The 18,986-nt window shown below is 42.4% G+C and overlaps 1 protein-coding gene across 2 annotated transcripts in view; it reads left to right on the top strand.

Annotated features, from left to right (window-relative positions):
• Positions 1-1,196: 1,196 nt before the first annotated feature.
• The window catches only part of LOC110502475 (E3 ubiquitin-protein ligase NEURL1), a 68,317-nt gene continuing 50,527 nt past the window's right edge, over positions 1,197-18,986 (top strand). The window contains exons 1-3 of one of the 2 annotated variants that reach the window (XM_036960344.1): positions 1,197-1,424; positions 11,239-11,486; positions 11,985-12,306. In XM_036960344.1, the coding sequence (XP_036816239.1) occupies positions 11,385-11,486; positions 11,985-12,306 (424 nt within the window). In that variant the 5' untranslated portion in view covers positions 1,197-1,424; positions 11,239-11,384. Of the gene's footprint in view, positions 1,425-1,557; positions 2,135-11,238; positions 11,487-11,984; positions 12,307-18,986 lie in introns of those variants that run through there. The other variant, XM_021580511.2, reaches the window with a different exon arrangement.

Raw genomic sequence — 18,986 nt, 5'->3', positions numbered from 1 at the left:
AGAAATAGTATCAGCTCCCCAAATAGGCACATTTACAGGCCTACATTTGCACGCAGGCCAGGTAGCCTAGGCTTACTTTTATGCGTAATCAGGTGCTTGTCCTTACTCAAAAATTGACAGGAGCGCTCCAAACAAAAGACAATTAATAAATTATCAACTTGTAAATGGAAATAAATGGGGAAAAAAGTGTAGCCTAAGTTGTGCGCTCTGTAAACAACGTTTCCATTCCTACAATGACAACGGTAAGACTGAAATAATAATACATACATAATAAATACATATATTGAACTGAAATGACCGTAACCAAAACAAACATTGTATATTAGAAATTATGGGAATTAACAGTAAATGTGATACTGGTGTGCCATCCCCGCGGCCTCCACAATTAATTAGTCCACTGAGACTAATTGTGCCATACATTTGTTTTATACAATTGCCACTGCTCCAATAAAACAGTCTTGGTCGACCAACAGCCTATCAATCAACCAGTCGACTAAATGGGGTCAGCCCTATTAACACCTGATGCAGGTTTATATTTACACTGTTCATAAACACATTAATTAATGTCTTCATTAATATCAACCTAAAAATGTAGGCTGCGCGAGGCAATTGACATGCATTGTGGCTGGTTTTATCCATTCAACTTGTGCAGTAGCCCAACCAGTCGCAAGATGGCAGTATTATTTATTTTACGTCGTCTTACGTCCGACTTTAATGTGCACAGCAGGGTATACACTCGTGTACACCTTGGACTGGCTCTTACATGAAACATCCTCCATTCAGGCTGCAAATGTTTCAGTTTCCTCCTCAACTCGATTGAATGGCTCGTTGGTGAAAAAAAAAAACTGGCAAAATACGTGTACTGTCTTAATAAAACACAATTTTCCACCACTATGCTAAGGTGGCTAATGCTACTTCCTGATGTTGCCCACTATGTTCAGCCAGGGGTAAGCAACAGTCACGCACCATCCGGAAGTTGTCTGAAAATCCGAAAATTGTGGTGGAAAATTGTATTTTATTAACAGTATGAATATTTTGGCAGTTGTTTCCACAGAGGAGCCATTAAATTAAGCTAAGGAGGAAACTGACGCATTAGCAGCCTGAAGGGAAGACACACTGGGCACATACATCAGTTCAATGTTTAGATTTAAATTTGGTTAAGTTGTCCAATAACGTGAATTCAAGGTGAAATAAAAAACAAATGACCATGTCATCGGATTTGGGTGAAAATAATACGAAATTCCATTGTGTTGATTACTTTTTGCAAATCCAATCAGTTTTCCACGGTAATTCAACGTCATCACCTTGATTACCTGTACTGGCATCCACCTGTATATATATTGTTTTACTGCTGCTCTTTAATTACTTGTTACTTTTGATCTCTTCTTCGTATTTTTTTGAACTGCACTGTTGGTGAGGGGCTCGTAAGTAAGCATTTCACTGTAAAGTCTACCTGTTGCATTCGGCGCATGTGACTAATACAATCTGATTAGATTATTTTGGTTGAAGTGACGTTGAAACAACTCAACCAGTTTTTGCGCAGTGGGTATGATTTATGATGCCGGCCAACGGGGGACATGAGTGTATTGCTGGCTATGCACATTAGTCAGCCGTAAAATGACAAAATAATAATAGGGCCATCTTGCGGCCGTTTGGGCTACTTGCGCGGTAGATAAAAGTAACTTGGCGGAGTTTTTCTGCATTTTCCAAAGCTGTGTAGGTCATCCATATTTCTTATAGGCTGTTTCCTTCCTCTCAATGCATAACTTGTTTTTGGTCGGGCTAGGTTTGTTCATACGGTGATTTTTCGCGGACCTCAAAATTAGTTGGAATTCTCCTTCGTTGAAGATATCGATAGCGCTAATGGTAATTACTGAAGATTCACCTTATGTGATTCTACGCTGCGGTGCTGCTATTGTATCCGATCGGCTGGGACAGCCACTACTCTCACGGAGGGTTAAGTGTTAGGACTTCTGTGAACCCGAGAGAACGAAATCGTGAATTATCCGATTATGTTATGTTGACAGACAAGGAGCGCATGCCTCTGAATATTTTGTCTAACAAACCCAGAGAAGAGGAACTTGCCTTGTATTTAAAAACATGGGAGGTCAGATAACAAGAAATACCTTGTACGGTAAGGAGATTTTACATTTGAGGTGGAGGAATATTCGACTATAGATTGCATATATTTAGTAATTAAATCGTTGTTGATGTCAGAGGCTACAACGAAAACCTTGTAGCAGAAATGGCAAATCGAGGATGATTATATATTGAGAGTTAAGGGTCAGTAATGCACACATTTGGAAAGAGTCTGCAAGAAAATTAGTGTAAGTTATGAATACTCAAGCTATGACTTCATGTGTAAATTGTATGTAAAATGCATGCAAACGTTATCACACTTATAGCAATGCAATATTTTGTTAGCCCAGAAACGTGCATGTAGTCTAGATCAAGAATGAACTTCGTATTTGCAATTTGGCTGATGGTATTTATACTTTCGGGAATAACACTCGACTTTGTTTCCCCATTAGGCCTACTAGCTGACAGATAGCTACATACTTCGAGAAGAAAATGTACTTACTTATCCAGAGCGATAAGTCATAGTGTCTAAATGACAAATGTACATTATCTTTGGTTGACAAGTTGTTGTAATTATACAGCAACTGCCCCTTAAAACCAACTTCTCATTTGGAAAACAGCCTATGTGGCATAGATGAGTCAAACATTTATTATACCGATACATTTACTGCGAAGTGTAAATAGGATAATTTGGTCGTTTTGAGACTTGTTTGTGACCGCATCACAACGTAAATGAAGGGTGTTATTTTTTGAAATTTTGCCTATAGCTGGCTTCACACAATGAATAATACATTCTGAGTGCAGCTGCACGTGATCTGATCATATTGCCTGTGTTAAATTTGTGTTGACTTGGAATATCCCTATGGGGCTAGTTAGGGACCATCGCCGTGACTTCAAACCAACTAAAATTGTGTGTGTATGTACATATCTCGCAACAATTTTACTGAGTTACAGTAAATCAATCAATTGAAATAAATTAATTAGGCCCTAATCTATTGATTTCACATGACTGGGCAGGGGTGCAGTCATGGGTAGGCCTTGAAGCGCATAGGCACACTCACTGGGCAGCCAGGACCAGCCAACAAGAATATTTTGTTTCCCCACAAAAGGGCATTATTACAGTAAGAAATACTCCTCGGTTTCATCCAGCTGTCCAGGTGGCTGTTCTCAGAAGATCCCGCAGGTGAAGATGCCTGATGTGGAGGTCCTGGGCTTGCGTAGTTCGAGGTGGTTGCGAGGCCAGTTGGATGTACTGCCAAATTCTCTAAAATGACATTGGAGTTGGCTTTTAGTAGATAAATTAACTTTAAGGTCTCTGAAACAGCTCTGGTGGACATTCTTGCAGTCAGCATGCCAATTTCACACTCCCTCAACTTGAGACATCTGTGGCATTGTGTTGTGACAAACCTGCAAATTTTAGTGGCCTTTTGTCTCCAGCTCAAGGTGCACCTGTGTAATGATCATGCTGTTTAATCAGCTTCTTGATCTGCCACACCTGTCAGGTGGATGGATTATCTTGGCAAAGGAGAAATGCTCACTACCAGATATGTAAACAAATGTGTACAACATTTGAGTAAAATAAGGTTTTTGTGCATATGGGAAATGTCTGCAATCTTATTTCAACTCATGAAACATGGGACCAACACTTGTTGCATTTCTGTTTTATGTTCAGTGTACAAATATTGAAAGCATTTAATGAGATCCAAAGGTGTACAACATGAAAATATTATGTCATTTATATTGTTTAATTTATTGACAGTCCCTAACTATCCCCTGAGATTGGAAAGTCAAACCAATTTTTGCCATGGTTGCACACCAGCTGGCTGAAGCTAATTGGTGAAATAATTTGTCTAACTCTTCCCACCTGCGAACACAGACAACCAACTCACGATTGAATTCAGTCAGTTCTTGATGGAGCAAATCTAACCCCTTTATTCAGGCTATTTTTGGGTAATGTCCAGGATAAAAATATGCACTTATGTGATGCTGCAAAACCAGTCTTCATTAAGGGGAGGCTATGCTTGTTTTTTTTATTAAATGAAATTGGGGTAGATGCTAATTGTTTGTTTTTATGTTTCTAAATAGGAGATTCACCGGCAAAAAAGGAACATATCTTCTTCCATGGGCACTTCCGCTCTCAAAATCTATGCTATTATCAACTGTGTTACCATTAAGACTTACTTTTTGTGGGTCTTAACCTCTCTGGGATCGTTCGGGATGCTAGCTTCCCACCTCGCCAATAGCCAGTGAAATGGCAGGGCGCCAAATTCAAACAGCAATCTCATAATGAAAATTCCTCAAATATACAAGTATTATAAACCATTATAAGATAAACTTATTCTTAATCCAGCCACTGTTTGATTTCAAAAAGGCTTTACGGAGAAAGCACACCATGCGATTATGTTAGGTCAGCACCTAGCCACAGAGAACCATACAGCCATTTTCCAACCAAGGAGAGGTGTCAGAAATAGCGTTAAAATTAATCACTAACCTTTGATCTGATGGCACTCCCAGGTCTCCATGTTAGACAAATGTTTGATAAAGTTAATCTGTGTCCAAATACCTCTTTTGTTCGCGCTTTTAGTCCAGTAATCCAAATGCAGATGAAAAGTCAAAAGTTCGCAGAAACATGTCAAACGATGTATATAATCAATCTGTAGGATGTTTTTATCATATATCTTCAATAATATTCCAACCGGACAATTCCATTGTCATTAGAAAGGAAAGAGAATGAGCGTCACGGCCACACGACTAAACTAAAGGCTTTCAGCCTGACCACTTGTTGAAACAGCTCTTATTCAATGAAACAACTTTTAAAGACTGTTGACATCTACTGGAAGCCTTATGAAGTGCAATCTGACCCCATAGACACAGGATATTGGATAGGCAATCACTTTTTTTTGCCTATCATATGAGTTCTGTTATACTCACAGACATTATTTTAACAGTTTTGGAAACTTTCGAGTGTTTTCTATCCAAACCTATATGCATATCCTAGCTTCTGGGCCTGAGTAACAGGCAATTTACTCTAGGCACGCTTTTCATCCAAACTTCCCAATGCTGCCCCCTATTCCAATGAAGTTAAAACTGCTCACACTTGTTTTTAAGGACACATCTCAGATATTGCTACCCCTCCCACCTCAGCACAAGCGAGCTGATGATAGACAGGTAAATTGCCGAACCTGGCATTAGGGCTGGGAAATGCCAGTGCGCCAGTTTTTACATTGATACTTGCGCCACCTTAGCACTAGCTGAATGTAAAGCCCATAATTTGACATTAAATACAATATGGTTACTTGATTTGTTCTGACTTAATTTAAGACCATTGTTGTATATAGAGAACAATTCAACATTGTTAAAGTAGCCCAGGGATAGACATTTGAATTAGGCTTAGGCTGTATACTGTATACTGGGGTATGTGGAAAAAGCCACGGAATGGTTTTTCAATACCATCAATACCATTAAATATTTATTTTTTAAATATTTGTCACTACTTTAAGTAAATACCTGCAGTCAATTTGTACAATACGTTCACATTATTATGAATTGTATGGTAGTTTGTTTACAAGCACACAACGAGAGTCACTCACTGTTGTGCAGCATGCGCCAGGGTGATCTAATTACAGTATGTAATTCACAACTAGATAACTGTCTAAATGCTCTGCAGCTGTGCATTTGGTTTGCTAATCTAGTAGCTATCTAGCTAAGTGGTTAGCTTCTTCCAAAATGAAGCATTCGCTTGGTAACAGCAGAGACTCCCCATCTGGATCAAGAGCCTTTCTGGCTAATATTTTTTTTCTGCGTGCAGCAAACTGTGAGTAGCATTTTTGAGTTGCTTGTATAGTTTAGGTCAGAAACTGTACAAAATGTTTGCAATGCACTCGTTAGCATTCTCTATGGGATTTTACATGTACTTCGGATTACAGTTTGAAAACGGCACCCCTTTTGTCCAGTGCAAGTATTACCTAAATATCCTGGTATGGCACAAGTTTGGTATGAATGTATGCCAAGCTGCATACTGCCCAAGCCTCATTTGAAGACCTCAAGGCACAAGTGTATACTTTAACAAATAAGCATTAAATGACAGTTCAGCCCAATCAATTCATTGGAGTTCTATTGGCAGCCACAACCTAAAAGAGTTTCACAAATAAACAAACTCTGTAAAAGCACATTTGGTTAATTTCCTGATAAAATGTCCTCTTCAAATTATGCTATATTTACATTCATGGATCAGGATACGGGAGTGTTTACCCACCACACAATATTTCTGCCTTGAAATTTAAGCAGCTGCAAATAGCCTGTGGTCTTAAATGCCTCATGATGCTCTGTTGCCAATATTAACACAGGAGGTTGCTGAGGGAAGGAAGGCTCATAATACCATTTGAAATGGTGTGAATGGAAACCATGTTTGATGTGTAAGATACCATTTCAATTTATTCCGTTCCAGCCATTACTTTGAGCCCGTCGTCCCCAATTTAATGTGCCACCGGCTGCCTGTGCTGCCTAATTGATTTGTTTCCTGGGTAGTCTGAAAAGCTCTTGACCCCTAGAAGATATGAGCTGATGAGCAAGAATAACTTTCTGTTCCTAAGGGCATGTCTAGATTAGGCTATGGACACACGCGTATCTTTTATTAGGCATGCAAACATTCTCTATTTGTTGATCCTTAGACATTTTGCTTTTCAGTTTAGTGTTGACCTGCTCCCTCACAATTACTAATTAATACTGTCTGTAGGTTGGTAAAGGACTGCTATCTGTGACTGATATGTTAATTTGACAATCAGCTAAATGAAAGTCAAAAAAGAACATGAGCTACATATGCCTCATTCCCACAAATTTCTCTGAAAAATGCATTATTTGGGATGACCTAACCAGAAATATCTCCATGATAACTCGGTGTCCTTGGCATTGTTGTAATTATTTGATGAGAGATGGGGGGGGGGGGGGGGGGGGGGGTTAACCAAGGGGAGTAGCCTAACTGTTGATTTAGAGCTTAGTGTTTTACAAAATGCCAGATGTAAGAAGTAGATTGAGTCAATTACAGCGGCATTAAAGGATGTATGTGTCAGAGCCGTTTATTACCCATGATGCATTCTTTAATTTACTACAAGTCAGATACGCCCCGCAGTAGCTTTGTAGTAGTTTTTCATTCCCTGTTATACACATTTGTGTTTCTGCTTGTTCAGGGAAATGTATACAATATGTTTTTGGGATTTCTATTTGCTGCTTCCTCTAACATGCCCAAAGCTTTGAATAGCACATTAAATGGCAATCCTATTTTCTTGCTCTTAGTCATTGACTTTGTTTTTCCTGATGACTGCCTGCAACATGTTCATAAAGACAGTCATTCATGCAGCCTTCATGCAATCAATTTAACATTAGGCAAACCCAGAGATGTTGGGTTACACAAAGCTAACTGCTAGTCATCCTCATCATCACTACTGTGTCGCTTTCACCATCTCTCTGAGTATTTTAGCAGTCTTACGGTTCATCACCAAAGTTAATATCCTGGCTACCTATTCTTGTTAACTACCTTCTCAAGGGCCTTTGGAATCATGCATTTCACATTCATTAATGACTCATTAATTTCCTCCCACTTGTAACTATTGTAGGATGAAAACGTAACATGAATATAACTTACTGTTCACTGAAAGAGGGAAACGAGGTGCAACATACTTGGTTTAAGGATCTACAATCACGCCTTACAAGGCCAATTAAATTAGCGCCTTGCTGGAAGCCCCACCTTCCGCAAGTGATAAGCATGAGGCTTGATTAATTCCTTCATTTTAATACCGCTCTTCACCGATCACAGGAACGGGCAGGGGCTAAACAGGTGTTGTACCTCGTTTCCCTCTTTCAGGGAACAGTAGTTATAGTCATAACGTTACCTTCCAGTCAGTCAACTTTAGTACAACATACTATGGGGAAATAATATCACGCCCTAAGCCGACCCACAACGAATACTAAATGAAATGGCCCATGGCAGACCACCCAGACCTGACCCTGCAAGATTGTGGAGGTCTGGGTATTACACACAAGGTGCACTGCCTAGTGAATTTCTCCTGTTCCAGCTGGAGAGACGCTGCTAAGAGAGTGCCTGCCACGAGCTGGATTAGCTGAGGGATGCATCTTTCATGATCATCCTGCGGGGTACAACTGACACCATGGGAGCCTCCTGACAATAGGGGGTCTCACCCCTTGGCCAGGGTCTGTAGGCTTGACAGAGACACTCGACATGACCGATTAGGCTGTGAGATGCGTGGAAGTTGAGCGACTAGCACTCAGTGCTGGAAAGGCCGCAACAACAATAGCCCCAGGGGAACGTTTTCTATCACAGAAGTCATCATCCCCTGTAGGCGTAGGCACTGGTGAAAACACACTGCGTGACACAGATGAAATTGGGTTAATCAGAGGCAGAACCTGGGCACCCCCTATGGGGATAGAAAAGCGTGATTCACTGACTCGAGACCCAGAAACGGAATGTTCTGAGATGGAGTCGGAAAAGTTTTTTTTCAGTTCCCTATGAAGCCTTGAGACTGAGTATGGGACACCAGCATGTATGTGTGTAACACTGCTTGCCACCAGCCTGTTGACTGTAATAGCCGGTGGCTCGTGAGCATTCTGAATTCATAGACTGAGATGCTTACTAGGGGACACAAGTTTTGAGCGGGGCGTAAAGTCCTGACCCATTTCCAGATCCAGGAAATACCAGCTGTACCAGCCGTCCTGTATCTGACATAGAAACCACTCAGATTGCCTGCGTCTGGAGACTGGAGGATATTCCCCCTCTCAAAACGGGCACTGAGGCCTTGAACAGTCAGTGTGATGACATCGTAGAAGCATGGGGGACGCGCAACAAATTTCAGATGGTACCCCGACATCACTATACGCATGATCCAAAGCAACACTGCGCATGTGTGCCATTTGGTTAGAGCAGTCAAGTGCCATCTGAAGGGGTGCCACATTGTGGACTGGGAGATTTGGTTATTTTTCCCTTTACATCACTCTCTAGCACCATGTGTCTGAATGTGGAGAAGGGACACTTCATTGATCCCACATGTGGAAGACACAACACTTCTGACACCCGCAAATACTGTGGAACTTTGTGTTGACACAACTGTGTTTATGCACCAAGGTTTGCCTGAAGCATGGTCTAAGCTGGGTTCGGGGGCTCCGGCAATCAGTGATGAACTCTGATTGGCAGTGCCTCTTGGGTTATTCTGTCACAAGTGAATCACCCAACTTATTACTCTCATCATGGGGAGATTGACATACCCCTTGAGCCCTGTGAACACAATGGAATGTGGGGTAACAGAAGGGGCATCAAGCTTCCAAACTAAGTTGTGCTTCTGTGAGACTGTCAAGCCTGGATGAAGCCCAATCCCTTATTTTTTTATTTATTTAACTAGGCAAGTCAGTTACAAACAATTTTCTTATTTCTAATGACTGCCAAACCCAGACAACGCTGGGCCAATTGTGCGCCGCTCTATGGGACTCCCAATCAAGGCCGGATGTGATTCAGCCTGCATTTGAACCAGGGACTGTAGTGACACCTCTTGCACTGAGATGCAGTGCCTTAGGCCTCTGCTGCTCTGGAGCCAATGGACACTGGTGGCTCTGGCAATAGCTGACGTATCACCCGTTTGGCCATAACGAAACGTGGGGGCACTGGCGTCACAAATGTTTTTGTGAAGGGGTGCACCGGTCACTCAGACCCGTGCTAAGGCCCCTCGCTCCTGGGGTTACCCAATCCAAGTGCTCGGAGACTGCTTCCCCATCGGAGGTTTCCTGCAAGCCCCACATTCCTCCAACTCCAGGAATTTGTAATAGGAATGGGATTGCCATAATGCTGGGGGGGGTAGATGTTAAGCTTCATTAGCTGGAAGTTATGTATGATGAAGCCTCTAATCTAAGCTAGGCTAGCTGGCCTCTGACCACAGCACGGTCTGTTTAGAATAACCAAGCGACTTAACACTAGAAAAGCATACTAAACAAGATAACTACCCAAGCAATTCACCTTTAGGAAGCTGGAATAGCCAGCAGTAGCTAGCTCACCTCCGCGAGTTAGCTAACCTGGCTAGCACGCTATGCAGGGCATGTTAGCTAGCCTGGTCTCAAGTCTACATAGGACCGGATCACTGAGAAGGGACCAGGACCCTTCTGAGAAGACGTCAAGCGGTGCTTAACCAAGGCAGACACATGCGGCGAGAAGATACCCACAGAACCTTGTCACCCTCTCTCCTTTGAGTAGCCTCCCATAACCGGAAACAGAGCGCACAGGAGCCTGAAGACATAAGACTCCGCTGAGGTGCAGGCACCCGGGAGAGGAAGTCGCTATCAGAAACACCAAGCCCCCTAAAGAATGCTACACTATTCTCAAGAGAACCTGTGCCAAGGACAAGTAGGAGAACAGTGCCTCACACTTATCACCTGTGGAAGGCTGGGCTCCAGCGAGGTGTGGATTTCATTGGCCTTGTCAGGCGTGATTGTAGATCCTTAAACCGAAGTCGGGAGAGTGCTACTCCCCATAGTGTGTTGTACCGAAGTTGACTGACTGAAAGGGAACATCTGCCTGTTTTCCAAATGTTTACTGTTCTTGCCAGAGTATTATCATCAGTGCTAACTGCTGCTCTCAAAATCTGTTATTTTCTCATGTAGATATATTCAAGACTCATGACCAAACCAGTGCCAAATTGGCAAGATGTGGAATAGCAAAAAATATAGGCGTTGCAGGAAATTGCCTATTACAGAAATTACCTAATTTTGTATGAGTTTCTCGCAGCTGCACAATTCTTTCTGCTTACCAAGCAGCTCTTATCCTTATGTTTTTATCTAATGAGAAAATCGAGATGACTAACATAACTATATTTCATTTTGTTTGCACTCCTTGATATGATTTCTGAAAATGGAGCTTGAGTTAAATGCTTACTAAAGGAACATACACCCAGTCATCATCACACATTGAAGAAAGGAAGTGTTGATTGTGTGTGTACTGCTGATGCATTGCTATATTGACGTTGTGCATATTTATACAGTGGATGCCAGACAACAGCTGGAAATATTTAGGTTCCTATATTTTGTTCAGTAATACTTTTCTGATCTCTTAAGTAATGTTCTTAGTTATATCTACAAACTCCCCCTATGCTTCCTGCTTTTCAGATTCTCTGGGTGGCTCCTTCCCCACCACGTCTCACCGCTGCCACCATAAGCCCACCAAGAGATGTCTGCCTATCCAGCAGTGTGGAGGCAGCAGGTCCTCCTTTCCACTGCTCTTCCACCCTAGTGCCAAGGGCTCCCAGATCGTCATGGACATGGCCCAGAGGACCGTCAAGAGACAGGCCAGTTTCTGCAACGCCATCACCTTCAGCAACCGGCCCATTGCCCTGTTCGAGCAGGTCCGCCTCAAGGTATGGACAGACTGGGAGGTGGACCATGTTTATAAGCAGAAACTCTCATCTCTTTCTTTTAGTCTAACTGTTTTCCATAAATGTTTTTGTTTGTCTCTCTCACTATGTATGTTGCCTTTATTACCCTGATTCTGTGTGGGCCAAAGCAGCATAGCAAACGTTTCCACTTCACCTATCAGTCCATCTATGTCTCGAAAGTGAAAGAGCATGGGAAGCATTGCCATGTGAGCCGTACTGTTATCTTACACGGCGAAAGCAGTGTAAATGGAGGTTTTAAATGAGGTGAGACAAGAATAGCCAGATGATAAACAGACATGTCTATTTTTGTTGTTGTTTACCATTTTGTTTGTCAAAGTTTTAACATATGGCCAACCAGAATGTGGAGTGATAAATCTTAGACAAACACGACTAATGGAATGGTTTTTAGGTTATTCACCAGCTTAACTCTCTTTTATCATGTTTTAAATGGTACAAACCTCTTTACCTGTTCTCCTCCAGATCACTAAGAAGCAGTGCTGCTGGAGCGGAGCCCTGCGTCTGGGCTTCACCTCCAAGGACCCATCCCGCATCAACCCAGACAACCTGCCTAAGTACGCCTGCCCAGACCTTGTCTCACAGAACGGATTCTGGGCCAAGGCCCTGCCCGAGGAGCTGTCCAATGAGGGCAACATCATCTCATTCTGGGTGGACAAGAAGGGCCGGGTCTTCTACCGTATCATTGACTCTATCCCCATACTGTTCTTCTGCGGGGTCCATGCCTCCGAGCCACTCTGGGCTCTCATAGACGTCTACGGCCTGACACGAGGGGTCCAGCTACTGGGTGAGTTTCACAAGGAGAAAGGACAGTGTAATGGTGGCTTATGATGCTCCTGGCCATACATTGTTCTGTCTGATTTGAGATTAGTTTACAATTCAAATTCATTTTGATGAATTTCCCATATTGATTAGTGATGGCAAGTGGTGGTTAAATGTTTAAAATGCTATGTGCCTGGTCTGTTTAAGTGCATTTGGTTGTTTGATGTCACTTTTTGTAATACTGCTCTACTTTTCCCATACACTATCATATCAAAATAGTCCATTGGAAAAAAGATGGGTTGCACAGTTGTTAGCATAACATAAATGCCACCATAGTGGAATTTGAGAACCCCCTGGGAATAGGGTTGCACATTTTGGGGAATATTCAGAGGTGGAAACTTTCTGTTCCCACAGAAATAAATGGGAATTAATGGAAATATATGCAAATTAATATAGCATTTAAATGTAGATGTTTTTTTGCATTGGATATATTTACCATATCACATGGAGACAGAAACATAAACCTTTTACCTTATCATAAGTAGACATAATTGAAAATGATTAAATCCTTCCAATAGAATTAAAAAAAAAAAAAAATATTAAAAAAAAAAATTGAACTTAATTAAATGAGTTGACTCTTCACATGGAATGATTTCACTGAACAACAAAAGAAAGGGAATATTGAATGATCCACAATGATCCATCACATCTCCCAAAAATGTTTTCAACATATATCTGTAAAATGATAGTCTAGAAACTAAAGCTTTGGTTGTCTTCCTCTCAGACTTCCATGTCTTCTCCCTGGACCTCCTCAATGTCTACCTCTAAGGCCTCATCTTGTTGCTTGTTGTGACTGTAAGGCCTAATCCTCACTTTCCAACCTTATTGAGGATGGCTCGTTGCCAGGATCAAAATGCCTCACATTTTTCAACCCTTGTATCGGTCAGGCTGTTGAGTGCTTTGGTTTGTGTTTGTTCCCATACAAGGACCAGTTGCTCTCTGAGGCGGCTGATGTTTGTGGGATTTGGAGGATGATTGAGGCAACAGGGGAATGAGCCTCAGATCCACAAAGCCACTTCCACCAAGTGGCTGATATGGCAGTCGTGCCAACATAACTTATTGCATCTCCATCCCAAAGCCCTTGCTTGGAAGTGTACTTCGCCAGACTGCCAAGAACCTTGCCCTCTTCCAGGCCAAGGTGGCGAGGCACTGTAGTAATGACACCATAGGCCTTGTTGATCTCTGCACCAGACAGGATTCTCTTACCAGCATACTTGGGGTCCAACATGTATGCTGCGTGTATGGGCTTCAGGCAGAAGTCTTCATGTTTTTTGATGTATTTCAGAACTGCAGTTTCCTCTGCTTGGAGCAACAGTGAAATGGGTAGGGCACTACATATTTATTCTCTTACATCTGCAAGCAGACTCTGAACATCAGACAGGATGTCATTGTCGCCCTCAATCTGTGCAACTTCTACATGTTTTAGGCTGCTTACCGCTCTCTCCCAAAATACATCATCCAGGAGGATCCTCTTGATGGGGCTGTCCATATCGGCAGACTGTGATATGGCAATTTCTTGGAGAGACTCCTTCCCCTCCAGGAGACTGTCAAACATGATGACAACACCAGCTTCAATGTGGTGCTCTTATTCTACTCACTTTGTTTGGTGAGATTGCTGCAATAACTTGATGACCCTTCACATACCTAACCATTTCCTTGGCTCTCTTGTAGAGTGTTTTCAGTGCCATGATGTCCTTGAGGAGCAGATTCAATGCGTGAGCAGCACAGCCAATGGGGTGATGTGAGGGTAGGACTCCTCCACTTTAGACCAAGCAGCCTTCATGTTCGCAGCATTGTCTGTCACCAGTGCCATTACCTTCTGTTGTCCAAGGTCATTGATGACTGCCTTAATCTCATCTGTGTGACGACCCTCCCACTCTGTCTGCCGTATTCTCTCTTTGTTCTTGTTTCCTTATTAGGATGCCGGTGGGCGGAGTTGGGAGGGTCGTCAGCTACATGGGAAACACCTGGGCCAGGTGTGTCCCAGGATAATTAGACCTCTTCCACATTCATGGAGGAGACTCTCTCCATGCAGACACCTTTGTAGATTGTGTTGTGGTTATTGGTGGCCGTTTATTTGGACACCTTTCAACACCCTGCATTATCACATTCATGCATGCAAAACACTCACTTACACTACTGATTACACACACCGTTGTATATTTTCCTTAGTTGCTTTAGTTAATAAATATATATTTTGTTACTCCTTATCTCCACGTTGTCTCCCTTTGTTACGGGCTTTGAGCCGGTTCGTGACAAGTGGAGGCTCATCCGGGATCTTTGAACTATTGGTTTTGGAGACCGTGGAGGTATGTGTTTGGTTTGCATATTGTGTTTGAGTTTGATAGGCCCAGTATTGGTGGCCTTTGTTGTTTGATTTGTGTGCTGCTTTGGAGAGAGATAATGGTTAGTTTCCAGGCCCTGCCTAGCCTGGAAACTCTTGTTCTACTTTCTGTTTGGAAGTCAGTCTGAGGTGAGTAAATCGGCTGTGTACCTCGGTAGGAGATTTGTGTAGGGTAGTGGAACTTGCTACCTGGAGCTATAGCTTTTTTCCCCTGATAGGCTTAGCGACGTGTTTCAATTTTGGACATGTTGGGCATGGTTAAATGTTTGTTATTTTTGTGTGGTGTCTGTGGACTGAGCAGTTGTCTCGGGGGCACATCCGTGGCTTGGTGGAATTTGCCAGCATGCTGGGGAGTTCTCTTTCCTTGCCAGCGGGCTACAGTGCGTAAATACCCACCACAAATCTGCACGAAGACTAGGGTTGAGTTATTGTAGGTTTTGGGGTTTCTGTGTCGTTGTTCCGGGGCTCTTGTTGGTCCCCGGTTTTATGGGGGGGGAATGTGACGACCCTCCCACTCTGTCTGCCGTATTCTCTCTTTGTTCTTGTTTCCTTATTAGGATGCCGGTGGGCGGAGTTGGGAGGGTCGTCAGCTACATGGGAAACACCTGGGCCAGGTGTGTCCCAGGATAAATAGACCTCTTCCACATTCATGGAGGAGACTCTCTCCATGCAGACACCTTTGTAGATTGTGTTGTGGTTCTTGGTGGCCTTTTGTATCTCATCTCTCTTCTGTGGTGCTCAGGGTGATTGTCATTTCTCTGGTTGTGGTCTGATGTGCTCAGCAGAGGGGTTGAGCAAGATTATTTACTTGTGTACATGAGACACCATAGTCATAAGTTAATTCGCTTTCCATCAGAGGACCTGTTAGAATTATGTACTAAAGAACAGCTGTTGAAGATCGCTGAACACTACAAGGTTAAATGATTGAAATTAGTGAAATTCTGTTTAGTTGGAAGTGACTATGAATCGTTGGAAGTGACTATGAATCGTTGGGAGTTGTAAAAATTAAGAAGGACCCTGATGTTCTTTTCGTTGGAGTTTGTAGCTGTTGTGGTCTTTTGTGCCATGTTCCTGAATGTTTACGTGACTGACCATTGGTTGGGGTTGTCATGTTCTGTCTTTCCTGTCTGTTCCCTCCTGGTCTTGTGTTCTTCTTTCCTCTTAAATATTGCTTCCTATGCGCAAAGGTTGCTGAGGTCTGGGGAGGAGGAGGAGGAGGTTGGTTGGTGCAGGTGGAGGTGTGAACACATAACCCCTCATCAATTTGGGACGCAGAGGCTGTGTCAATTTGGGACGCAGAGGCTGTGTCAATTTGGGACGCAGAGGCTGTGTCAATTTGGGACGCAGAGGCAGACGCAGAGGCTGTGTCAATTTGGGACGCAGAGGCTGTGTCAATTTGGGACGCAGAGGCTGTGTCAATTTGGGACGCAGACGCTGTGTTGTTGTTCTGGGGCCCTTGTTGGTCCCCGGTTTTATGGGGGGGAATGTGACGACCCTCCCACTCTGTCTGCCGTATTCTCTCTTTGTTCTTGTTTTCTTATTAGGATGCCGGTGGGCGGAGTTGGGAGGGTCGTCAGCTACATGGGAAACACCTGGGCCAGGTGTGTCCCAGGATAAATAGACCTCTTCCACATTCATGGAGGAGACTCTCTCCATGCAGACACCTTTGTAGATTGTGTTGTGGTTCTTGGTGGCCTTTTGTTTGTTTGCTTGGACACCTTTCAACACCCTGCATTATCACATTCATGCATGCAAAACACTCACTTACACTACTGATTACACACACCATTGTATATATTCCTTAGTTGCTTTAGTTAATAAATATATATTTTGTTACTCCTTATCTCCACGTTGTCTCCCTTTGTTACGGGCTTTGAGCCGGTTCGTGACATCTGCAATGTAGAGACCAATGTGTCTGTTGGGTCTGTGCTCTTGTAGAATACTGGTTGAGGGGTGGAGATGATGTAGTTTGTTATTCCTTGCCCACAAACATTCGACCACCCATCAGAGATGATTGCCATATAGTCTGCTTTCTCTATAATTTGCTTGCCCTTCACTTGAACTCCATGGGACTCTGCACCAGCAAATGAGTAGATAAACCATGTCTGGTTGTAAGGGTGTATGCTGGGTGACGAACATTCAGAAATCTCTTCCAATACACATTGCCTGTGAGCATCAGAGGTGAACCAGTTGCATACACAGCTCGAGCAAGACATTAATCAGCATTTCTCTGACTACGTTCCTCCATTGAGTCAAAAAAACTTCTGATTCAGGCGGAACATGAGCTGTTGCTATTGATAAGGTGTCTGATTCATAATTTTCACCTCGACTAGAAGTAGTGGGACTTTTGTCAGAGGTTGCTTGTTGTGAGTGCCAAGGGAACATTATGCACTTGGCCAGATGATTATGAATCTTTGTTGCTTCTTCACATGATTTGGCACAGTATTTGCAAAGGTACACAGCTTTTCCTTCTACATTAGCTGCAGTGAAATGTCTCCACACATCAGATAGTGCCTGAGACATTTTCCTGTAAAAATGAGGGGGGACGGACGACAAATACAATTCCATGTGCAGATAAATAGTTAGTTAGATTAACCATTCTGGCGCAGACGTTCCGCTAGCGACCCACCTTGACAACATCCGGTGACATTGCAGAGCGCCAAATTCAAAATACAGAAATAGTCATAAAGATTCATAAAAAATACAAGCGTTATACATCGGTTTAAAGATTAAGTTATTTTTAATCCAGCCGCTTTGTCAGATTTCAAAGGCTTTACTGCGAAAGCCTACCATGCGATTATCCGAGGGCAGTGCACCGCACACAAAAGCATGAAAAACATTTTCCAACCAAACGGATGCATCACGAAAGTCAAAAATAGCGATAAAATAAATTGTTTAGCTTTGAAGATCTTCATCCTTTTGCAATCCCAAAGGTCTCAGTTACACAATGAATGGTCGTTTTGTTCAATGAAATCCTTTATATCCCCAAAATTTTGAAATATACCTGTTCCAATTCGCCCAATATGCCTACAAAGGATCTAATAAGTTACCTGTAAACTTGGTCCAAACATTTTAAACGTTTTGTAAAATCCAACTTCCAGGTAACCTAAAATGTAAAGAATCGCTAAAAGTTAAGATGGAATAAACTGTTTCCAATACCGGAGAAAAACCACACGGAGTGCCTGACACTTAGAAAGCATACGACTACTTCTTAATTTTTCAACAACAAAAATATTGAACAATTTCTAAAGACTGTTGCCATCTAGCGGAAGCCATATGAACTGCAATCTGGGTCCTAGTAATTCGGCTTCCCCATAGAAAAGCATTGGAAAATCCAATGACCTAAAAAAAAAAAAAAAAGAATCCTGGATGGATTGTCCTTGGGGTTTTGCCTGCCAAATCAGTTCCATTATACTCACAGACATTATTTTAACAGTTTTAGAAACTTTTGTGTTTTCTATCCAATACTACCATGCATATCCTAGCTTCTGGACCTGAGTAACAGGCAGTTTACGTTGGGCACCTCAGTCATCCAAACTTTAGAATTCTGCCCCCTATCCCTAAGAAGTTTTAAACAACTCCTTTGTAAGATAAATGTTTGAAAATGAAACGTGTATGGAAACCGGTGAATTAACAGTCCTCAGTTAGCAAGCTCAAGCAAGCTAAAACCCACATGGTAGCAAAAACGAACTAGCAGAAATTGTTAACAAGTTTGAAATGATTTGCTGTAGGCTACTATTTACTAGTTAACAAAAAAGCATCTGTCATATCAAATATATTCACCCAACCCAGTATTGTAATCAAAACTTACCAGAAAGCATTGGCTCAGACACTGTAGTAGTGTGGGCTCAATAGCATCTCATTAGTGTGCAAGCTCTTGAGAATCCGCCGTACATGTGTTGAAGAGTGCACTGCACATGTGATGAAAGAATGCACTTTGCATGCAGAGGGTTGCAATTCCATTGACTTGGGGATACTTTAACCAAAATATGCCACAAGACCCAGATTTGCCTTGTGTATCCCACAAAAAAAAGGTTCACTGTTATAAGCTAAACTTTTTGATCACTTTAAGCAAAATTCCCCAAATTCCAGGGCTTATTCCCATAAAGTTTCCGACCCTTTGCAACCCTACCTGGGAAACAAGGCATCTATTCTGAAATGTTAACCATTCTGTTTGATGGGTTTACCGCAAACAGTTTAAACTCATTTCAAGAAAACGTTTCACAGCCAACAGATTTTGCAAAGTAGAAACTATAAAAATAAATATTTCAAGTTGAAGAGATATTTGTTAAGATTTGTAG

The sequence above is a fragment of the Oncorhynchus mykiss genome, chromosome 23 (assembly GCF_013265735.2).
Source record: "Oncorhynchus mykiss isolate Arlee chromosome 23, USDA_OmykA_1.1, whole genome shotgun sequence".
Classification (NCBI taxonomy): Eukaryota; Metazoa; Chordata; class Actinopteri; order Salmoniformes; family Salmonidae; genus Oncorhynchus; species Oncorhynchus mykiss.
Note: the sequence above shows the minus strand (reverse complement) of the source record. Positions and strands in the feature narration are given on the sequence as shown.